Source organism: Rattus rattus, chromosome 6 (genome assembly GCF_011064425.1).
Source record: "Rattus rattus isolate New Zealand chromosome 6, Rrattus_CSIRO_v1, whole genome shotgun sequence".
NCBI classification, from domain to species: Eukaryota; Metazoa; Chordata; class Mammalia; order Rodentia; family Muridae; genus Rattus; species Rattus rattus.
Window position 1 is genome coordinate 32,947,301 of NC_046159.1, and position 24,514 is coordinate 32,971,814.

General features: G+C 45.1%; 1 protein-coding gene across 1 annotated transcript in view; it reads right to left on the minus strand.

Moving 5' to 3' along the window:
* Fancd2 (FA complementation group D2) overlaps window positions 1-24,514 on the minus strand; it is a 63,620-nt gene that overhangs the window by 6,486 nt on the left and 32,620 nt on the right. Inside the window, 17 exon segments of the mRNA XM_032905918.1 lie at window positions 775-849; window positions 1,917-1,955; window positions 2,585-2,656; window positions 3,158-3,251; window positions 4,825-4,947; window positions 7,077-7,170; window positions 10,101-10,231; window positions 11,119-11,229; window positions 13,746-13,864; window positions 14,220-14,348; window positions 15,841-15,957; window positions 17,642-17,785; window positions 19,723-19,835; window positions 20,121-20,231; window positions 21,318-21,426; window positions 22,931-23,046; window positions 23,831-23,931. Coding sequence (XP_032761809.1) covers window positions 775-849; window positions 1,917-1,955; window positions 2,585-2,656; window positions 3,158-3,251; window positions 4,825-4,947; window positions 7,077-7,170; window positions 10,101-10,231; window positions 11,119-11,229; window positions 13,746-13,864; window positions 14,220-14,348; window positions 15,841-15,957; window positions 17,642-17,785; window positions 19,723-19,835; window positions 20,121-20,231; window positions 21,318-21,426; window positions 22,931-23,046; window positions 23,831-23,931 — 1,798 coding nt within the window.

Here is a 24,514-nt window from a genome sequence, read left to right on the forward strand (position 1 = left end):
TATTGGTTTGTAGCTTCTCAACTCTATCCCTAAGATCTGTTAATCTGCTAGCTAGTAAGAGCTAGATTGTTTTTGTTTGTTTATTTTTTTCAAGATAGGGATCCTCTGTGTAGCACTGGCTGCCCTGGTACTCGCTCACTAGACCAGGCTGGTATCAAACTTTAAGTGGGGAAGCATGTCTCAAGTTTCCCATCTGTAAATTAGGACAAGATACACCCCTTTTTTTCTTTTCATAGCTATTTTCATAACTAAATACTGCCAGTGTTTTGTAAAGCTCACCTTTCTATACATGTGTAAGAAATTCTGTTTCAGAGGTGGATCAGTGGGGAGGGAAAAGGGATGAGAAGGAAATGGAGGCTTGTATAACCAAAATACATTTTATACACAAACATGTGTGACGTTGTAAAATAAATTTATCCACAAAAACCTTTTCTAGTCTCACCATGCCAGTTCCAAGACCCTCATGGTTCTAGGCATATCGAGCATGATTTGCAGCGCAGCGGTTTCTAAAATGTTTGCAGACACTGCTGCAGAAGGGCCACGTGTACCGCAGCACAATGACGGCAGACGCAGCCCAAAAGTTGGGGAGAGGTAGGGTCTGCACACAGTGATGTGAGCGGCTCAGCTTACCTGGGTGGGTACTTCCGGCTCCAGCTGGTATGCTGTTGCTTAGAACTGGTGCTCAGAGGATAGGCAACAGGCTCCTGCAACCCCAGCCCTGGCTCAGAAATACCCACAGACGTCCCAGACAATGGATCTGCTCTCAGCTCTTACCCGATGCTTTCTAAAGCTGAAGTCGAGGAGCGGCATGCACTGCTTCAGAAATGCCTCCACAAAGCGACGGCCATACTGAAGGGAGAGAGGGCGGTGCTGAGCCACAGCTGAGGGCTTTACTTGAAAAGCTCTCAGATGAAGCAGCATAGGCCGCCTAGCTCAAGGCTTTTATATCAAATAAATTGGGAGTGGTCCAGAAAGTTAATGTGGAGGATGTAACTTAAGTTGAAAAGCAGACAGACCTGCTCCGTATATAAAGAAGCTAGAAATTATGCAGACTCAAACCCAGACAGACAATGGCCAGAGCCCTTGTTCAGCTTAGAGAACACAGAGCGGCAGCTGCACTCAAGCCTCTGGGCCTACCTCATTTTCAAGAGGAGAAATTTTGAGAGGACCAAGGGAATACATGGCCATCTCCAATCAAGTTACTCCTCCAATTCACTCATCTCCTAAGCTGCACAGGGTAGAGTAAGAGAGAAGCGACCAAGAACGGTACCATGCACTGGAGGAAGACACCAGCAGGAGGGAAGAAGCATTCTCCCCATAACGTTCTGTTTAGGTTTACCATCAAATCCAAGGCCAGGCAGGAAAATCCCCACAGGAGGAGGGAAGGGCTGTGCAACTGTCGGAATATCAACCTGACATGCATAGACCACTCACAGAGGACTGCACCTGGGGCTGTGCACACACTAAGCAGCTTCTCTACCACTGAGCACCATTCCCAGCCCTGGCCCTTGTGAAGAATGGAAACCATCTATAACTTGTTTTCCACTACCTGGAAATACTGCTGGGGAGTGCAAGGGTGAGTGCTGCTCTTTCTCCTTTGTTTGAGGTAGGGTCTTCCCTAGCAGCCCTAGCTGACCCGGAACTCCCTGTGCAGACCATGTTAGGTGTGCGCAGCCACGAGCACCACAGACACTGTTCTGTGGCATTCGACTAGTCCTAATATTCTGACCAAAAATTCTACAACTCACGAACTACATGTAGTTAGTTGTCAACCACTGTAGCCAACTTAGCCTCTGTCTTCCTTGAACTACCACCTATTAGCATAGCCTTTGGCATGTAAAGGAGGCAAAAAGCAATTCCAGATATCTGAGGCCCCTCTGAAATGACCCACAGGAAAACACATGGAAATCTCTTACCTTTAAACACACATGCAGAACAGGATAACTGTCAAATACCTGGTCAGGAGAAAGACAAGAAACTTAACCTGAGGTCAGCTCCTTTGAGTAGCCAGGCCCCCAGTGCACACAGCCCATCTGTGAGTGACCCAGAGACTGCAATGTGAGGAAGGCACGCCAACAGTACAACAGGAAATCAATTACAGAAGAAGGAAACTCTCGCAACCCAAGCCCAAGACAAGCAAGAAAGGAGCAAAGGGGATTAAGAAATTGACTCTAACCGGGGATGTAGAGAAGACAGCACCGTTAGAGGATTGCCATTCTGATATGAAACTATAGAAAAGACTGCGATGGAAGCGAAGGAGAAGCCAACAGTAGAGAACACAGTGTCTGGAGGACAAAGGCAATCGGGGTGGACATGTGCTCAGATCAGAGGATCCGAGGTAAGATGGTGGGAGAAAATGGGGCAATGTCAGGGAGTAGATTTGGTAGTATAGGTGGGAGGCAAAAAAGAAAGTGTGGGGGGGAACCCCAGAGTAGCCAGATGGGGTTTTCCAAAATGAATAGGGATCATAAAAGGGAGGAAACAGGGCCGGAGGAAGGGTGAGAATAGCAAGTAGGTGAATTCTGGAAACCAGAACCGTAGTAGTGCCTAGGTTAGCTAGTGAGGCGGGTCAGGGGCCCCATACCTTCATCAGATTGATAAGGATGCTGAAGTCTCGGACAGCCATGTTCCAATAGAGAAGCTTCTCTTCGTGAACCTGGGGACAGTCAAACACAGGCCTCTGAGTCACACAGCCCAGTGCTTCTACTGCCCTCTCACTACCAGGCTGTCCATTCTGAGATGTGGGAACCAGTGTACTCATCAGCAGGCTCACACACTGGTAACATCAGAGTACCCGCACTGGTACACAGTTACTTCCACATAGGTACAAGGCTCTGCTGCCATCGAATCTCTGTGGGTTCTGACTCTCTGGGTAGCCCATGTCTACCCCAGGTCTGACTAGGAGGCTGCCAAGGCCCACAGCACCTAGAATAGCCTTGGTGTTCTTCAAGCCAGGTAGTGGCAAACTGGGCAGAAACAAAGGCTTCTCACCTCCAACTAGAGGGAAAAGCAATCAAACCAGAGCTTTTTGAAAGAACTCCTAGGTCTTGGTAACTGAAAGAAAATAGCTTAGGAGAAACTCTATACCCAAGAGATAAAAGAATCAATGCCCACATAATCGAAGTCCACTTCTTTTTTAGGGGAATCCCTGAGCCACCTGCTGGGAATCTGTAGCTGCGCCAGCCTGAAGACCTTTCACCGTCTTCTCGAGTTCCGCCATCATCACACGGAAGAAGATGACAAAGGTGTGCCTATAAGGGAGAAAGGCCTGAATACCCACACGATGCATAGCTTACAAAAAACTTCCAGAAAGTTCCCTGTAGGAAGAAGTCAGGAGACCAACAGTCATTTCTACTTCTGTCTCTGAATGATTAGCTAGGGTCTACTGAAAGAGGGGAATGAAAAGAAGGAAGAAATGAGCCCAGGGGCTGGCGTGTGGATCAGAAGATAACAGCGCGTGCCGAGCATGTACTGGGCTCAGCATAAATGAGATGGGCATCACGGTACACGCCTGCAACCCTCACAGTAAGGAGGAAGCAGGGGTAAGAGAATTGCAAGTTTAAGGTCATCTTGACTACAAAGGGAGTGAGGCTACTCTAGACTAAATGAGACCCTCTTGGGAGAAGGAAGAGAGACAGAGGAGAGGAGAGAGAGGGGGACAGGGAGGGGAATACGGAGGGAGAGAGGGAGAGAGAGAACGAACATAGGGAAGGCCAAGCCAAGGCAAATGGCCAGTCAAACAATGAAGCGAGCTTGGCAGCTAACCATGATGCAGGAAGCAGCCATGAGATAGTGGGGAAGCCATGTTTATGTTTAAGTTCCTTTCACTGATTTTAAGTGGAGAAATTCTAACTTTCACTTTCCTCAACAGTAAAGCTGTGGTAATGACACCTCTACCTCACAGGAATCAAGATCAAATGAAATGAAGATGTCAAAGTCTTTGATAAACCGGACTGACTATACAAGGAAAAGGTAACTATTGATATTGTAAGACACAAAACCATCAAGACAAACATCAGATACAATAATCAACTTTTCCAAGCTGGCTAAAGAGGGGTTGGGGATTTAGCTCAGTGGTAGAGCGCTTGCCTAGCATGCTGCATAAGGCCCTGGAGTTGGTCCCCAGGTCGAGAAAAAAAAAAAAAAAAAAAAAAGGCCCAAGCTGGCTAAAGTATTAGAAAGATGATCTTAAGTTAGTCTTTTTATTAGTTTTGGTGTTGGGAGCTGAACCCAGGCCTCGAATATGCTAAGTAATAAAACAGTAGCTTATTATTGGTGAAAACTGTAAGTAATGACACTACATTCTCCCGTGGGATCCTTTCACACACCTTGTGACCTGATTTGAATCTGAAATGCTGGCAAGCTCGTGATTTGGGCATGGCCCTTAGTGAGCTCACAGCACTATTTTAAAGGCTATAGAACCTTAGCTAGCCCATAGTGCTATTTTAAAGGTGACAGAACCTTTGGGAAGGAGGCCTGGCTAGTGGAATAGGCAGGCTTTTGAAGGTAAAGCCTGCCCCTGGTTCTGGCCTGTTTACTTTAGTTCCTGTTTTGAGTCACGTGACCATGCTGCAGCCTCAAACTCTTGCCAGTGATGGTGGGGCAGCTCCTGACACCATACTTAGCTGTCACACTGGACTGAAATTGTACCCTAAAATAAGTACCTCCCCCTCAGATTGCATCGGTCAGATACTTTATCAGTGATGAGATAAGGATCGAGAACATTTTACAAAGAATACACAGTGAGAATACTGCCAAAGGAGTGGGAGAGTTTACCTTCCAAGTCAAGTAAGATGGAGGATGGTGGAGCAAGAAGCCCCTTACCTGGTCAACGTGGGGAATGTAGAAGAGGAGGCATCTTTTGGAGCATTGACCAGTTCTGGGACACCAACACCAGTGATCTCCTCTATGGCCTTCAGAACATTGTCTGTGTGCTCCAAGTAGATGCTTTACAAAGTCAAAAGAATAGGGACACACATTATAGAACTCCTAAGTCTGCCCTGCTTCCTGGCTACCAAGTGAACAAGTTTGCTTCATTACAAGCCCCTCCCTGGGTCCTGCCTCTCCTCTCCATGACACACACAGTGGAGGCAAATGACCAGGAACCAGACAGACCTCCCCTCCTTAACGCTCATTTTCTCAGGGATCTTGTCAGTGGTGGGAAGCTGACTAACACAGTTGCCACCCATAACTATATTCAGTGTCCATAAGTACCCTGTGGAGATCTGTGAAGCAAAGAGAGAAGGAGCAGCCAGCAAGAGATGCAGATCAGACGGAGAGCGGTCAATTTCTAACTAACAGCTGACAAAGTCTCCAAAGCCAAAACCCGGAGCCAAGCCTGGGGGCACAGGCCTGTACTCCACACTGTCTGGGAAGTCAGAGGCAGGGGGATCACAAGTGCAAGGCCAACTTGGGATATAGCTGTGTGTGTGTGTGTGTGTGTGTGTGTGTGTGTGTGTGTGTGTGTGTGTGTGTGTGTGTGTCAGAGAGAGACAGTGACAGAGAGAAGGAGAGAGAGAGAGAGAGAGAGAGAAATTCAAAATATCCCATAGGCATAGGAACTCAGGCATAGCACTGTTAAGTATATTAGAACACAAGAGCTAATAGTCACCAACAATAATAAATGTTTCTTTCATTTTTAAAAGTTTGTTTATTGGGGTTGGAGATTTAGCTCAGTGGTAGAGCGCTTGCCTAGCAAGCACAAGGCCCTGGCTTCGGTCCCCAGCTCCGAAAAAAAAAGAAAAAAAAAGTTTGTTTATTTTTATTTTGTGTGCACTGGTGTTTTGCCTATGTGTATGTGAGGGTTCCAGATAACCTGGAACTGGAGTCACAGACAGCTGTGAACTCCATGTGGGTGCTAAGAATTGAAGCCAGGTCCTCAGAAAGAACAGCCAGTGCTCTTAACTGCTGAGCCGTCTCTTCGGCCCCAACAATAAACCTTTCTAAAGCCGCCCCCAACCCCAAATTCTTTTCATGAGATGCTACCATGTATAAAGTTTTCAAATAATCTCAGATATTCACTTTTTTGGAGAAAGGGTCTTTCCATGTAGCTCTGGCTATACTACTGACATTCACTATTTTGTTATTTTTATTTTTCAAGACAGGGCTTCTCTGTGTAGCCCTGGCTATCCTGGTTAGCCCAGGCTAACCTTACTCTGTAGACCCAACTGGCCTTGAACTCAGAGATCTTACTGCCTCTGTCTCCTAAGCACTGGGATTAAAGGTGTGTGCTTTAATCATTCACTTTAATAATAACAAAGATTCCAAATGCTTGTCAAGAACTAAGAGTAAATAAAGTTCCAATTAGAAGCACTGTCAAAGCTAGAGATAGTTAAGGGCACTGGCTGCTCTTCCATGGGACTTGGGTTCAATTCTCAGCACTTGGTGGCTCACAAACAGTTGAAGTTCCAGTTCCAGGGGATATGATGCCTTCTTTTGACCTCTGAGGGCAGTGCATACATATGGTGCATAAACATGCAGCTTAACACACACACACACACACACACACACACACACACACACACACACACACACACACACACACACACAAACTAGAAATACAAAGAGCCAGCTGGATGGTGCCCATCTGTAACTCCAGCTCTCAGGAGGTGTAGGCAGAACAGAAGTTCAAGGCTATCCTGTCTGAAGATTTAGTTCTCCCTCCCACGGGATTTGGGTACAGAGAACTGTCGATCCGGTCCCTTCAGGTCCCGGCGGTGTCTGTTCAAGGCTATCCTTAGCTACATGGTAAGCCACAGCAACAAGCCAAAATAAATAAACAAAAATGTGCTTAGATGCCCTGGAAGTAATGGATGTGTCTTAGACACGATGCGCAGTACATGTACTGACTCACCATTAACAAGGTAGGACACAACTGTAGACTCAGTTGGTAGCAGCCAACATTAGGAAAAGCATTCTTAGGATCTAAACTGCAATCTATACTCATTTAAAACCATCATTTGCTTTCAAGTTCCCCCAACAGAGGTAACGACTCAGTCCCTGACTAGATGAGAGACCCCAACATCAGCAAAATGGAAAAGTGCAATCTGGCTCCCTAAAGAAACAAAGTAACTCACCACAGCAAGTCCTGGAGGTGGTCATTAAAAGTGGGGTTCTTCTCTTTGTCCCCATGAGGCCATGCTCGACAAAGCAGCTGTTTGGCCAGAGAGGCTGTTGGAAAACAAAATAAAAAACATTTCACTCACACTAAATTACCTCATTCCTTTAAAACTACACAAGTGCCAACTGAGGGTGGTTGTTCCACGCCTAGCACTCGGGGGATGGAGGCAGGGAAGAGACTGCAGTGAGGTCCAGGATAGTGGGGCTTTACAGACACTGGCAGCTCTCCCCTCCCGACCCACTGACATGGCTGTGTGTGGTAATAGGGTGTAGAGTGACCTGTCAGCATGTAGTGTGAGTAATCAGAGAAGCTCACTCTCATCTTTCAGATCCTGGAGGAAGAGTAGTGATCAAAAAGATTATTTTATTTTTTAGAAATTTTAACGCGCTCTTGCTCTCTTGCTCTTGTTCTTGCCTTCCTGTCCCTGCTCTCTCGTCCCATTCCCCTCCCCACTCTGTCTCCACATGCTCATGGCTGGCCTCTACTCCTCTTCCTCTCTCACTTCCTCGTCTTCTCCTCCTCCTTCTCCCCCTCCCTCCCTCTCTCTCTATCTCTCTGTTTCTTTCTCTCTCTATGCCTTTCTCTGTCCGAGTGCCCTCTTAACTCCCCTCCCCATTCCCTGAATAAACTCTATTTAAAAAAGTTTTAAAGCATATTTTTAAAGGGTTTTTAAGAAGAATTATGTGTACATGCAAGTGTCTTGGGTTGAGTACGTGCATCTAACTGCGGGTGCCTCAGAGGATCCTCTGAAGATGGAACTGCATGCAGTTATGAGCTCTGTGAAGTGATGTTGGGGACTGAATTCAGCTCCCCTTTGACAGCAGTAAACATTCTTAACCGTTGAGTCATCTCAGCCCTAGATTTTTTTTTTTTTTAAATTTAAGATTTTGCCCAATTAAGTAATTTTGTTTTTAGGACAAATGTTTTATGTGGGTGCTTGTCTAGTTTGCAGAAAACTCTGGGTTCAATGCCCACATCGTATAAAACCAGGCATGGTGATACATGCCTATAGTACCAGCAGTTAGAAAATAGAGGAGCTTAGCAAAGGGAGGATCAGAAGTCTGGATGCATCTTTAGCATGGACATAACAAATCTGATCCTGCCCAGGCTTCAAGAGACTGTTTCTACAAAAAACAAAAATGAGAGAGTGTCACTGTGTAGCATAAGCGAGCCTCAAACTCACAATTCTTCAGCTTTCTGGGTACTGGGATTGTAGGCAGATAGCACCAGCCCTGGCCTAGCAATCAATCATTTAAGAAGCTAATTTGTTCTTGTTCCATTAACTGAACTGCCATAAATGAAACCATGTGTCTAAGACTTGAATATACCCTATTTACTGACCCTGTCATGAAGCACAAAATATGTCCTGTTTAAGATCAAAACCCTATTCTATTAATTAAATATAGAAAAAAAAGATTACTTTCACACATTAATCTTGCTTTTTGTTGTGCCAAAACTGGGAAAGATAGTGATTTGCATTTTAAGAGCTCTTATGCTAAAGGATACTTAAAGAGAAAGGTCACAAGTTCCAGATCCCTAGGGAGGGGTGACAGGTGACACATGACCTGTACTCTCAGAACTGGAGAGCCCAAGGTAGAAAGATCTGGAGTTCAAAGCCAACTTGGTTACATAGTAAGATGATCTCAGAGATGGAGAGAGAGAGAGAGAGAGAGAGAGAGAGAGAGAGAGAGAGAGAGAGAGAGTGAGAGAGAGTGTCAGCTCTCAGTGGATGACATAAGCATGAAAAGGGACAATGCACACATGCTTTCAAAAGGCCAGCACTTATTTCCTTGGTGTTTTGATTTCTTTTTCTTATATTTTCACCCACTCCATGGTGTGTGCGTGTGTACAGAGCATATGAGGGAGATAATAAAAAGACAGAAGAGTGTGGTGGTTTCAGTGAGAAGGGCCCCCACAGGTTTACATGTCTAAATACTTGGTTCCTAGCTGGTGAACTGTTGTGGAAGGATTAGAAAGTGTGGTCTTGTTGGAAGAGGTGTGGGCATGAAGGTTTCAAAAGCCCATGCCATATTCCCAGTTAGCTTTCTCTGTGTCCTGTCTGTGGACAGTGTGTAAGCTCTCAACTACTGCTCCAGTGCCATGTCTGTCTTCCCACTGCCGTGCTTCCCATTACAATGGTCATGGATTCCAGGCCTCGGAAAGTGTAAGCCCCATCCACTCCTCTATAAGCTGCCTTGGTCCTGCCACCCTCACAGCAATAGAGAAGTATGTAGGTATCTAAGCATCTAAGTCAGGGAGGAAGCATATTATTATGACTTATGCAGGGGACGGTGGAGGCCTATAATTCTAGTACTTGGGAATAAGAAAAAGAAAAGTTAGGATTGCTACAAGGCCAAGCTTAGCCTGGTCTACATAGAGTCCATACCAGCCAGAAATACATAATGAAACCTTGTCTTTTTTTTTTTCTTTTTAAAGGTGAAAGGTAAACAAAAGTTAAACAAAATTATTAAGGATGGAGGGTAGAGCTCAATAGTTTAACACTGGGTTTAATCCCTAGTATAAAGAAAAAGAAGAAAACTTGGGGCTGGAGAGACAGTTCAGTGGTTAAGAGCATTTGCTGGTCTTCCAGAGAATCCTGGTTTTTCCCAGCATTCATTGGGCAGCTCACAACTGTAACTCCAGTTATAGTGAATCCAATGCCCACCTCTGGCCTCCAACATTATCATATACATCCAGGTGAAACACTTATACACAGAATAAAAACAAAATACATACATCTTATAGAAGAAAAGAAACCAAAATGGCACAGTCAGTTAATCTAACCAAAGTCACACTGCGCAGTGTCATGGCCCATCCTGAAACCTGGTCTCCTTGGTGGAGGAGACGGCATGCTTATCATTTTGTGGGATTTACATGTAAAAATGTCAAAATCCTAGGAAAACACCAAATTTGCAAATGTAAGACATCAATCCTATTCATATCTCCCTCTTCCCCTGAAACAGGAATCTAGGCTCATCACCAAGTTTTTCTTTCTTCTGGGTAGGTACTGCAGACTTCTCCAGAAGGGCCATCAGAAGTCTGAGAAGATAAAGACCGCACTGGAAACTGGGAATGCTGTGGTGGAAATTCTGCAAGTAATTGAAGCTCTGGCTGTAAAAAAGCAAGAGACGAGAGAACACGCATTAAATGCATCACATGCATTAAAGAGGTTTTACACACAGGAGTTGCCCAAGCTGTCTCTTTGTAAAGAAACTGGATAGGAAAAGCTTCATGGACAAAATTATTTGCTATTTTGGGATCTTATGGGGGGAGGGGAAGTTCTCATAAAGACTAGGCTGTCCTTGAACTCGTCACGACAATGATGGAATGGGTCATGACAAGATGGGATAGGACTGGCAATTAGTATCAACTAGTTGCTCCCTACAGAGCTAACATTGATAGAAGACTGAGAGGTCATTAGATAGTCTAAAGTTGACTGAGTTTAGGGAGTGGTGGCACATGTCTGTATTCACAACAGTAAGAAGACTGAGACAGGAGAAGACTGTGTTTGAGGCCAGACTAGGATATATACCATGACCTGTTTCCAAAAAATCAAAATGAGAAGGCGGAAAAATGGCTGAGCAGGTAAGACCACTTTTCCAGAGGACATGGACATGCATGCACGTACATGCACACACACACACACACACACACACACACACACACACACACACACACACGACAAAAATCTAAGAAATAGAGCTGGGTGTGGAATTGTATGTCATTAATCCTAGCACCCAGGAAACAGAGGCAGGTGGATCTTTGTGAGTTTGAGGGCTGAGGACAACCCAGTCCACATCATGAGTTCCAGGCCATCACAGTTACAACAATAAAACAATAAAACAAAAACCCCCAAACCTTTAACACATGAAAAAACGTTAAGGGAATGTGACACATAAGTGTAGATTTTGTTCACAACTGAATGAATGTTTTCCAAAAATATTCTGCCAATCCAGTTCTAGGACTTCTTGCGAGCATCCTAGGATGTTCTGACCTACCTGAGCAGTTCCTCCAAGGGCTGCTCCTCTTCCGTCTGCTTCAGTCGGCTCGCAAGGACCTCAAGGGCTGAGCGTAGGAGGCGGTGGTTTGATTGGTGAGTAAATCCTTTCCTAAAGCAAAACCGTGGGCCAGCCTGTTTCAGGAGGGTCACTGGGCACTAACTGAGCACAGAGCAAACAGTAAAAACTAAAAATAATTTAAGGATGTTAATGGGGGCTGGAGAGATGGCTCAGTGGTTAAGAGCACTGACTACTTCCAGAGGTCCCGAGTTCAAATCCCAGCAACCACGTGGTGGCTCACAGCCATCTGTAATGAGATCTGATGCCCTCTTCTGGTGTGTTTGAAGACAGCAACAGTGAACTCACATACATAAAATAAATAATCTTTTAAAAAAACATTAAAATCTTCTGCCTGACCTCCAAGAGTGTACACAATCTGATCCCCGAATTTTTTCTAGCAACATCTTCCTTTTCCTTTCACACATTTTGTTGCTTGTTGTGCTTTTGTGTGTGTGTGTGTGTGTGTGTGTGTGTGTGTGTGTGTGTGTGTACCATTAAAAAACACTCCTTGATGAACTGTCAATGCACATCTTTCATTGGGCATTGCTTTTAAGTACTGAGAATAGAAAAATGACTAGCGTCTGCCCTTGTGTAAAATATTATAAGTCTAACAAGGAAGAAAATTTAACACACAATTTTAACAAAATGTGTGAAATTAGACCAGAAGAAAATGGCAGAGTGTTAGAAGGGAGCTGAAGAAAGAGGATTATCTAGTAAGGTTAGAGAAACTTAACTGATTTCTCTCCAGAAGCTGAAGAGATTCAATCAGAGGGTACGGATCAAGTAGCCAGGGTCCTGAGGAAGGTGTATCTGAAGGGTTAAGTAGGGCGCTGAGTAACTCAGTCTACCTGCAGGCATAATGTGAGACTGGGTGCAAGAGCAGATGCCAGGCAACAGGCGGTGAGAAAAGGCAGGTCAAAGGGCTAGAGCCAGGAAAGCCCACAGCTGTCAGTGATGACAACTGGGAAGGGAAGATTGGACATCCAGAGATGGACCGAGAGGCCAACTGTGACCCTAGGTCAGGTACGATGGAGGGCTGGAAGCAGGAGACGCCGATTTATACGATACAATCAATAGAATTTGGGGTTACATGTGAGAGAAGGAAGATGTAGTCTAAAGAATAACTCCTGGTTTTGGCGTACAAGAGTGATGATGGCATTTTCAAGCGAGGCAAAGCTGGAGGAAGAGAGATGCTATGCTCAGATCTGGATGTGATGAGTCTGAGGTGACAATGACACATCCACGGGAGCACTGAGTAGGCAGTTGGATACGATCTTGCCTACAGTTCGTAAGAGAAGATTTAGCATAAATTTAAGCTTGGGTAAAATTCTCCAGAAAAACCAGTCAAAGAGGACAGATGGGATAAGGCATGGCCGACGAACAGAAACACTCAGAGGCATGCCTTTATTTCCCCTTTCCCCCATGCCTCCAACTCTTTACCTCCCTAAAACCCAACTCCCGAGGCTCAGCAGGTAAAGGCCCTTGCTGCCAAGCCTGACACAACCTGACTCTGACCCCTGGATCCCCTTGGTGGAAGGAGATGTTAGTGTATACATATAATACACACAGTAAAATGTAAAAACATTGTGTTATAATATATTTCTATCCTTATTTTAAAGCCAGGTTGAACAGAAGGCCAGCACTTAAGAGCTGACTACTCTTGCAGACGACCTGAGTCAGTCCCAGCACCCGTCAGGCTGTTTACACCCACCTGCAGCTCCAGCTCCCGGAGATCCACACCTACTTCTGGACTTTGAGGGCACAGACACAGATACACATAGTTTTTAAAACGTAAAAAGTAAAATAAAAAGACTACTGATTCTTTAAAGGCCTACAAGGGTGTGGCCGTAGCTCAGTTGGTAGCGTGCTTGCCTATCCTGCGTGACACCCTAGGTTTCATCCTCAGAAGCACGTTTGGTGGCACAGGTCTGTAGTACCAGTTAGTACTCAGGGAGCAGGGCAAGGGTGATAAGCAGCCTCACTTGCAGAGCATGTGCAAGGAAGGCCACGCCTATGAGAGCCTGTTTAAACGCCTCATCGAATGCCACAGCTTCCACTGTATCCCCAATACTCCAGTTCACACTGTGCTCACGTTTTACCACATAATTTGAGACTTACTTACAACTTACTTAAAATTTAACTAATTAACCACCCAACTTTTAATTAAATAATAAAAAGTTGTATAATTGTTTAGATTGGGGAGTATCTCTGTCTTCTTCAGTCTGGTCTCAAACCCCTGCATGAGCTCATTTTTCTTCTGCTTCAGCCTTCCTAGTAGCTGGGTTAAGACATAACCACCACAGGGCTGGCTTCCCCAGTTACTGCAGATGCTGCTACAAGAAACAGAACGAATAAGAGGCTCAGATTTGTTGTGCTAATCAGTGAGCCCCTAATTTACCAAACTGGTTAGTGGCTCGCTAAGAGTGGTTTTACAAGAGCAAATAGAGAAGAAAGCACCCAGGAAGGGCTGTATCCACTTCCTTCCCTTCTGCTCTTAGGGAACATCAGAAGTGAATGCACGCACACTCATTGCACACACCCCTGCAGCACTGCCTCCTCTCACTTACCAAGCGAAGAGTGCATGGAAGACCTGCAGCAGCTTCTGGTAGCAGGAGGACATGGTGTGGTGCTCCTGAGCTGTCACTCTGGCCTTGTCATTTACACTGAGATTCTCAGCACCTAAGCACTAAAATGAAAGTTTAGTCTAGCTCCTCTCGCTCCTCCTCAGTCTGCCTCAGTTGGGAAGGAACGCTTGGCAGTTACTTACAGACCCACAAACCTAGCCTGTTTGTAAGTTAATGTTTCTTGCTTTTTTCCCTCTCTTTGTAAGAGTTCCAGGCTGCTTGTCCAGCCACTCTGAAGACCATGCTCCAGCTATGAGGCTGCTCCTGCATTTGTGCTGCTCAGTCTGCCGCTCTCCTGACCTCTCACGCACAAGGTCTAAGTCTCTCTCTTCTTCTGGTCTCCCCATACTCTGCCCGCACCACAGCTTGCCTGCCTGTGTTTCCGTGGTTTCTCATCTTACAAGTCAGTCTTCTCACCTGGAAGAAGTTGTGAATGTTCTCCAGATGGTTACACATGGGGGTTAGCAGCTGAACAACACAATGCACAATGTCCTGGACAGATCTCTGATGAAGATGTGAGAATCCAATATTCCGGCTCCCTTTATTCTACAATATTCAGAGTTATGAGAGAAGAAACTGGATAAATCATTTAAATTAATCATTACCTAAGAGTTCAAAGTTGGGGGGCTGGAGAGGGCTCAGCAATTAAGAGTTAAGAGCGCTGACTACTCTTCCAGAGCTATTGCCAAAGGTATTGAGTTCAATTCCCAGTAACCACATGGTGGCTCACAATCATCTGTAATGGGATCTGATGCCCTCTTCTGGTAACTTCTGAAGAGTTACCATGTACTCATATACATTAAATCAATCAATCAATCAATCAATCAATCTCAAAAAAAAAAAAAAGTTCAAAGTCGGGCTGGAGAGATGGCTCAGCAGTTAAGAGCACTGACTGCTGTTCCAGAGGTCCTGAGTTCAAATCCCAGCAACCACATGGTGGCTCACAGCCATCTGTAATGAGATCTGATGCCCTCTTCTGGCTGACAGCACACATGCAAGCAGCACACTATATACATAACAAAGATATCTTTAAAAAAAAGCTCAAAATTGTGACTCCAGTCAACAGAAGAGGCGATTTATTTTCCTAAGATGATATCATAACATAGGGATAAAAATGCTAGCAAAAGAAAAAAATCTTTCTTTAGTTTTAAATATCTGAGAGAATGGGTTTTGTAGAGTTAGAACAGGGTCTGATTAAAAAGTACAGACACGGGGCTGGCGAGATGGCTCAGAAGTTAAGAGTGCTTGCTGCTCTTGAAGAAGAGCTGGTTTGTTTCCGAGCACCCACAGAGTGGCTCACAACTGCCTGTACTCTAGTTCCAGGGAGATCTGACCCCTCCTCTGACCAGACATGTGATATATGCCTTTAATCTCAGAAGAGAGATGGCGGCAGGCAGGATGATCAGGACTTCAAGGCAATTCTCAGCTGCACAGTGAGTTCAAGTCCGGCCTGGGCTCTAGGAGACTGTCTCAAAAGGTCAAAAGTACAGACCATCATAACTAATGAGTTTGGGCACATGCACACGGAACAAATAACAATTACACACACACACATGCACACACACACCCAACGCACACACACTGGCACACACGCACTCACACGTATGCATGCACTCACACACTTTACCATCTGCAGCATCCATGTACTTTCCTATATGCTGGGTGCTTTTGTACCTTCTATGCTTCTATGTTTAGGACATTTAGAAATAAATTTATTGAATAGGAGTCTCTCCAATTTTGTTTGAAAAATACACACACACACACACACACACACACACACACACACACACACACACACACACACACACTTGGTGTAAAGGATCCAGCCTGGGCCTTAAGTATGTTAGGCTACACTACAGCCCAGCCTGCAGCCTGTACAGGGCCAGACACCTATGCAGGAATGCCATTATGTTACCTAGTAAATTAATGCCATTATGTTACCTAGTAAATTAAACACAACACCAAGTTACTCACAACTAACACCTGCTTATTTCCAAGTTCCTTGGAAGCCCAGGCCTGTGATTGTGCCGCTACTAACCTTGAAGAAGCAGACTCTCTTGGTAAAGGAAGGAGTGAGTCTATTCTCTAGCTTCTGGGAAAGATCTTCCAGCAAGAAAAGCAGCTCAGCAGGCCCCAGCTGGACAACTTCTGTAGCCTGTAGCGGGAAGGGGAGAATAGCTTCTGTCGTGTCCTGCTTACCATGTGGTGTATCTGACGCTCATCTCTCCATTGGGTGAAGAACTGAATTTGACTTTTAATCTTTTTTTTTTTTTTAAAGATTTATTCATCTATTATATATAAGTACACTGTAGCTGTCTTCAGACAGACCAGAAGAGGGCATCGGATCTCTTTACAGATGGTTGTAAGCCACCATGTGGTTGCTGGGAATTGAATTCATGACCTCTGGAAGAGCAGTCGGGTGCTCTTAACCACTGAGCCATCTCTCCAGCCCTTGACTTTTAATCTTAAGAAAAGGAAATGGGGGCTAAAAAGAAGGCTCAGTGGACAAAGCAATTGCCACACAGCAGGAGGACCAGGGGTGGACCCCAGGACCCATGTAAAAGATGGTGGGCACTTTAAGCACTTTCCCCGCCCAGTCTTCTCCCCAGCTTCTATTTCATTCCATCTCTTCTCTCCTGCTCACTGTGGCCAATCATTCAATAAGTACACGGCAGGAGACGGGATGGGAAATGTCCCACCTACACCGCTCACTCAATGCACTTTTATGGAGCATCTTCTATGAGCAGACTGAAAAGATACACACATACACTACTGATTCTATTCTGAAGGTGCCTACATTTTCTCAACTATTAGGTAAAAATCCATGCCATTTTAAATATTTTAGTCTGGGGAAATTCCATTCTCTAGTGAAGATCCTTATCAAAAGTTACCTTCTCTGTGAAAATATTCCCTATTCTCAACTTCGTCAGGATGAGCCCTCTTCCTGCCGTTCAGATATTAATACAGTGCAGAGCCATCACCTCTACCCCCCGTGCCCTCACCCAGCTGAAGGAAGCAGCAAACAGTGCATGCTACTGTGTGCAGGTGAGCAGTCACCATCAAAATGGCGTCCAGACTTGACTATTTAGAGCTGAACAAAGGTCACGGAAATGGAAAAACAACACTGACTTCTCTACACCCCAACAGTCCTCCATTGTAAAGTACACTCAGTGCTTCTAACTGGTAACCTGCAGAAGGGTCATGTCACCAGGACTGTGATTTATAACCTGACACAAGGAGAAAACTTGTGAACAACCAGGGTGACAAGGATAACTGCTCACTCAGAATCCATACCAAGGCCTCTGAAGTCAGAAACCAGCCTCTCCTTCGCTGCCTCCCCTACATCCCATCTATCGTCCTCCCACAGGGGCTCACAGTGCTCCCCCACGGAATAATATTCTCTCTTTTCAACTCTCTCTCTATTTTTTTAAGATTTATTTATTTTATGTGAGTACACTGTAGCTGTCTTCAGACACATCAGAAGAAGGCATCAGATTCCCCATTACAGATGGTTGTGAGCCATCATATGGAGCTGGGAATTGAACTCAGGACCTCTGGAAGAGCAGTCAGTGCTCTTAACCACTGAGCCATCTCTCCAGCCCCTCAAATCTATTTTTGTTGTTTGGTTGAGTGTCTCTGTTAGCCCTGACTATCCTGAAACTATGTAGACCAGACTGGTCCTAGCTCTGCCTACCTCTGCCTCGCAATTGCTGGGCTTAAAATCATGTGCCATGACCCCTGGCCCAACTGCTTTAAATATCTGTGCTCTACCTGAAACATGGACAGATCTGAGGAGCTTCCTAAAAGGCTTCGATCTAGGATCCCAGACTGTCACTTACTTCAGTGTGCATTTCAGTGTCTAAGATGAACTTGGTCACAAGTCCAGAATGCAGAATAGAGAAGACTTCAATGTCCAGCTCTCGGAAAAAAGCACGGTAATTCTGCAATGACACAAATGTCTTTCCTTCCTTCCCTGTAGACTCCTGCAGACAAAAGAACTAAGGTCTTAGTTATCAGCCTAATAAAACATTTAATCTGTTATTATTTTAAAATTGTGTGTGTGTGTGTGTGTGTGTGTGTGTGTGTGTGTGTGTGTACACTTGTGAACTTGCGAGCACAAAGGCACTGGATCCCACTCAAGCTGGAGTTACAGCTGAGTCACCAAACGTGGGTGCTAGGAACTGAAATCCTATCCTTTGGAAGAGCACTAAGTACTCTTAACCATGGAGTGACTGTCGTCCCAGCCCCCCCAAATCTAACTTTAATTAACATGCTAATGTCTCATACACATTCACATCTGGTAAAAAATTTTAATTTCCTTACATCACCAGATTCCTTTCACCAAATTCTCTAACCACCCCCAAGCCACAGCACTTGATGTAGTTTAGGAATATGCACCAACATCATCTTTGGTTGTTTCTACTTAAGGTAAATAAAAGCATGTGGGAGTGCACAGAAAGCTGTGAGCTTAAAGGCCAGGAGGATCTGGTCTCAAACCTTAGCTCAAGTGCACATGTATGTCTGTGAGCAAGTCCTTCATTTACCCCCCGCTTATAAAGTGCCTAATGAATTAATACAGATATGAACATTAATATCAACCTTGGACTTTTAAGAGGTTAGTGGAGTTACACATAACAAATTAAAAGACTGCATGGTGGCTGTGAAACAAACTGACATCCATGTGTCTAGGAAACTTCTCAAACACGACGCTTCCTCTGGGAATACCACGGAGCATATTAAACATTCCTAAACCATTCGCAGTGTTGTTCCTCACTTGTTAGGCCTTTTGTGGCTTTACATTGTTTGTACTTTTTATTTCTTAGCTATGTTTGTGTGCATGCCACAGCATGTGTGCAGAAGTCAAACAACAATTTGTGGGAACTGGTTCTCTCTCTACCATGTGAGTTCTGAGGACTAAATTCAGGTCAGAAGGTGCGACAGCAGTGCCTTTACTGGTTGAACCATCTTATTTACTATATTAGGTCTTGAATGTAGCTTAGCCAGCCTCAAATGTATACTCATCTTCCTGTCACAGCCTCCCACACGCTGAGACTATAGGTACGCACAACATCTAGGTCACTAAGTTTAAGGTCTGGGGTAAAAAGGAGAAAAGCCAAAAGTAGTATATACAAAAGAATGTCATCCCGAGCAGTGAAGTTCAGGACTGCAATCCCAACACCAAGGGCACCAAGGCAGAAGGATCGTGAGTTTGAGGCCAGCCTCTACTACCTAGTGAGACCCTACGTGAAAAACCTAAGGCAGGGGATGGTGTATTCTAAGATACAGTGAGATCAAAGTATCAAAGGGGAGCAAAACACAGGGGTAAAGTATGCAGAAGATAAAGAGAAAGGCAGCCATGTGTACAGCAGCAGTAAGGACTGCTCTTCTTCGGTTTCTGTGGCTATGATAAAATACTCTGATAAAATTAACTGGGGAGAAAAGGGCTCACTTGGCTGTGGTCCTCCAGGTCATACTCCATCATTGAGACAAATCAGGGCAGGAATTGAAAGCAGAAGCCACAGAGGAGCACTGCTTGCTGGCTTGCTCTCTAGCTTGCTTCCTATTCATGCTCAACTAGCTTTCTTGAAGGGCCCAGCCCACTTGCCTAGGGATGGTGCCACTCACAGTGGACCCATCAATCATCAACTAAGACAATTTCTCACGGCCAGCTGCAGGCCAATCTAATTTGAGCAATCTGTCAACTGAGGCTGCCTCTGCCTAAGGGACCCTACTGGTTTCTAGTGGGAGACAACAACCAAGAATTTAGAGACCAGTAAGAACTCTGCTGTTCGGGGGTCATTCGGAGGCCAACGAGACTTCATTTGCCTCACTTCCCATTTCTACTCTTCAAAGCATGCAGATATGAGGTCAGCCTCATTCTGACTGAGCAGTCATAAACATTTGTCGCACATCTCAATACCTTGTCCACTTGGCTTTTCCCAGACGGTGCCACGTCACATTCTGAAGTGTCTTCTGTGAGAAGTGTGTCCGTGCAGGATGCTGTGCTGCTATCAGCTTTCTGTTTCTTCCCCCCTATGTTGCAAAGAGAGAATAATTACTCAAGTAATTAAAAAGCACATTTTGCCAAAGGGCCCTCCAAGAAAGGAGGCCGAAATTTTATGATTGGAGTTACACAACTTATGCACCTTCTAAAGAAAGGTTTGACAGCAGGTCTTGCTAATCACTGTAGAAGTACCACTCACTAACCAACCATGTACCACCAGCACTCTGATCTTCCCAAATATGAGTGCCACCATACATATAACCCATGAGGTTAATTCAGTGTGGCACAGATGGGGACAAGAAAGGAATACTCACCGGTCTTTCCCTTGTGTCTCCTTTTTGCAGCAACAGCAGAATTGCTCCTAGGTATTACATCTAAAGTATCCAAGTCAACGCTTGTGAAAGGTGGGACATAGTCTGGGATGACTGAAATAGAGAAGGAGTAATGAACACCAACCGGAGATCCACATCCCCATCCCAGGTTTCCAAATCACCACCTGCAGCAGCGAATGCCTGTGACATGCACCTCCCCCGTCACTCATCAGACGTGGCTCGGGCACAGCAAAATGCAGAGCTTAGAGAATACAGTGACTGATGATGATTAATTAATAGAGCCATTTTCAATAACGACATGGAATAACCAACCAAGCAAAAAGAAACTAAAAATACGGGGCTGGGGATTTAGCTCAGTGGTAGGCGCTTACCTAGGAAGCTTAAGGCCCTAGGTTGGTCCCCAGCTCAAAAAAAAAAAAAAAAAAAAAAAAAAAAAAAAAAAAAGAAACTAAAAATACCACTTAAAAATCCAACGATATTAGCAGTTGGTCACTTATTTCTTTGTTTTATATTCCATTATTTAAGATGAGGGGCTGAGGAAGGCTTCTTATTTTCCCTACAGAATTAAACTGGAACTTTGGGGTTTTGTCTTTGTTTTATGTCTGTCTATCTGCCTCTCTAGGACAGGATCTCACTCTGTAGCCCTGGATGGTAGTGAAGGCACAGAGATCACATGCCTCTGCTTCCAGAGTGCGGAAATGAAAAGTGAAACACCACATTCAGCCCTAAGCTAGCACTAAAACAAATTTTTATTAATGTGTGTATTTTGCCTGCATGTATATCTGTGCACCACATGCATGCATGGTACCCTGGGAGGCCAGAAAATGGTACTGAACACTGGAAATGGAGTTGCAGACAGTTGTGAGCCGCTACGTGGGTACCTCGCATGAAACCTCTCTAGAGGAGCAGCCAGTGCTCACTGCTGAGCCACCTCTCCAGCCCCATAAGCTAGAAAGAAGGAAAAGGCCTTCATCTTTACTGCTGGTTCATGACTATATTTAAGAAGAAAAGGTTACCTGGCCATCGAGGCAAAGGCAGGCAGATCTCTGTGACTTAGAGGCCAGCCAGGTCTACAAAGTGAGTTCTAGACAGCCAGGGCTACAGAGACACCCTGTCTCAAAAATAAATAAGTAAATCTCCTCAGCACGACTCCGGGGCTTGTAGCATGGCCCTTCTTACCTGCCAAGTACTTCTCTAGGATCTCCTGAAGCTCCACAAGGTCCTTTAGCCGACTAAGAACCCTGCCCTTCATCTCGGGAGAAGTTTGTTGGCAGAAGGCATTCACAACCTGCAGAGTACAAATCCTCTTCCTATGTGGGCATCAGCCTCATTTGCTTTCCTTCCCCAAGGATGAAAGGTTCTTTTACTGCACTAAATATTTTTTTAAATATAAAGCATTGGAGCCTGGTATGGTGGCTTATGTTTATAAAATTTCAGTAGTTGGGATGCTAAGACAGGAGCACTACCATGTATTTGAAGCCAATCTGGTCTACAAAAGGAGATACAGGCCAACCAGGGAAGACTGCCTCAAAGAAACAAGCATATAGTGAAGCAGCTATATCTGTATGTGAAACAGTGTATCATAAACTGTGCTAATCGTCATGAAAAGGAAAAGGTCTCATAGACCAGGCTGCTTTTAAACTCGGTATGAGGCTGAGGCTGAGTCCTGATCCTCTGTCTCAACCTCCCAAGGTGCTGGAGCCAGAGACAGGCATGAGTCACCACACCCAGTGATGTGCTGCTGGGGACAGAGGCTAAGGCCTCATGCATTCCTGTATAGCTGACAAGTTCACGGCTGTCTATGTTCTAGCATTCTCTGTAAAATAGAGGTTTCAGAACTTTAGGAACTATTTAAAAATTCATCTAAATTCAGAAAGGCAAAGTTTAGGAGAAAAATTTGAATTTGTGTGTGTGTGTGTGTGTGTGTGTGTGTGTGTTTGCACGTGTGCATGTACCCGGGTGACCTCACAGACCAGAAGAGCGTGGTATTTGAGTGATATTTCAGTTGAGCCTCCCACTGCCAACTCTGGTCCAGAAGAGCAGCAAAGCAACCGCAACCACTGGGCTACCACTCTAGTACCATAAAGTTTAAGGATAAAACGACAAGAAAACCCTGCTACAATCCTGGTATAAACTATGACTCAGTGATGGAGGGTTAATATAGTCTGTTATATAGCAGTGTTCTCCCTGGCCAAATGCAAGACACCTGAGTTTTATCCCACCGCTCCTCACTACTCACTATGCACTTAGGCAGAAGATCAGAGCGTGCGTGTATGTCAGCACACCAAGTCTTATTCTACTACTTATGTCCCACGATGCTTTGGCAGGGTCTGTAGCCTTTCTAAGCTTTTGTGTCTTTACCTATAAAGTGGGAGTTGTTGTATAAATGGGAAATACAACGCAGCCAGCAAACACAGTAAGGCAGCAATGAGGCACTGATGTGACCAACAACCTCAAGCACATTCTGAAGGAAGGAAGCTATACCCATTTCTCCCTGAGACCAAAAAGTGAGTGGTAGCCCGTAGCAACAGAACAGGCTTTCTCGCACAGACGTGAAGCCACTGTTTGGAGAAGTGGGAGTGCAGGGCGCCTGAGGAACCAGCTACACAATGAGGGTCTGAGTACTCTGCCAGGGACGTCAGCAGGTCAGCAGTGGTGGGGTACTTCCACTGTAGAAGCACAGGCATTGGTGCTTCAGGGAAATGTTCCAGGAGTTTGTGGGAGCCAAGAAAATCGTTTTATTTTGAGAGAAACTACAGCCGTAAGTGAAACACTCCAGTAACTCTGCTCACCTCTCTGAACCAGTTGAAAGTTAAGAATGTGAGTGAACACATGAGTGAACGGTCTTTAGCAGACATGGACTCCAGTTTCTCTCCAGGTTCCAGGTCAGGGAGGAACAGGGGACAATCTGAGAAAGAACAAATGTCCCACCAACCTTTAGGTTAAGAACACAGGTCCTAGCTCCCCAGCTACCTACCTGTCACCTTAAGCTCTTATTTGAGAGCCAAGCTTTATTTCAAAAATCCTTCCACTTTAGTGTCCAAAGAATACAACCACACTCTTTACCCATCTTGGCACCTATGGGAGCCTGCTGGAAACAGGACTTCTAAGAGGCAGGTATGTATGGAAGGTTTTGGGGCAAGGTCCTTTTTGCTGACTATTACCAGGGCCCCTGGAACCAAAGAGAGCACACAGCTCTTCTTAAAATTGAAGGTGTTTATGCCCGAGACAAACGGAATTCTACTATTTCTTACGCATATAAATAAAACAACAGCACAGTGACTCCTGGAGGCAAACCAAACGGAACCAGAGTGATTCAGGGAACAGAATCTCAGATCCATTGAAACAGCCGCATGTCAAATTCCTAAGAGGTCTTCCTGCAAAGGCCATGGGTCACAAAATGTGTCATGATGCTGTACGCCTCCCAGATTTATAGTAATAAAAAGTAAACACATACAAGTGGGAGAAAAATAAAAAAAAAAAAAATAAAGGATATGTTCACCAAACAGCATTCAGCAACAATTACAAGCGAATGCCTGGCTCCACACAAGCTCATTTGATTGACACTTCGTTATTGCTGCAGTTCTCACCTGAGGTTAGAAATTCCATCTCACACACATGAGGTACAGGCCTGGCCCCTGCCTACTTTACCACAAGAGCACAAAAGAAGGCTCTGAGACCCGCAACCATACCTAAGAGACCATCGATCTCATCCAAGTTTCCGTTATGTTGTCTTGCCACGCAAAGTCTCAGCAGCCGGAAATGGGAAGCCAGGCACAAAGGAGACATTGATCTAGGAAGGAAGAACCCACCTCAGGGGCCACACTTAGCACCACAGTCATAGGAATCCAAAACTACAGGTACTCGCTCTTGTAACTAAAGAGAAGCGGCAAGTAACTCAGTGATGCCAGCAGATAGCGAGCTACACTTGGAGGAGGCAAAGGGTATGTGAGCAGCTGTGCGCTCCAGTGGGAAGGAGGGGGTGACGGAGGCAGAGGCAGCCAAGGATGCCCATGAAAAACCACAAAGGACAAATAAGCTGGTGCAGTGTGCGCTGACTCTCACGGGCAATGCGAACCTCAATCCCAGGGAGCAAGGAAAACGAGGCCTCTGGCTGCGCCCTTCTGCAGCTCTAGATACAACCTTTCTTCAAGAATCACTTTGGGGTTGGGGATTTAGCTCAGTGGTAGAGCGCTTGCCTAGGAAGCGCAAGGCCCTGGGTTCGGTCCCCAGCTCCGAAAAAAAAAAAAAGAACCAAAGAAAAAAGAATCACTTTGATGTAAGGACCCCACACATTAAAAGAACTATGAAATGGGGCTGGAGGAATGGCGCAGGAGTTAAGAGTGCTTACAGCTCTAAAAGAGAACCCAGGTTCA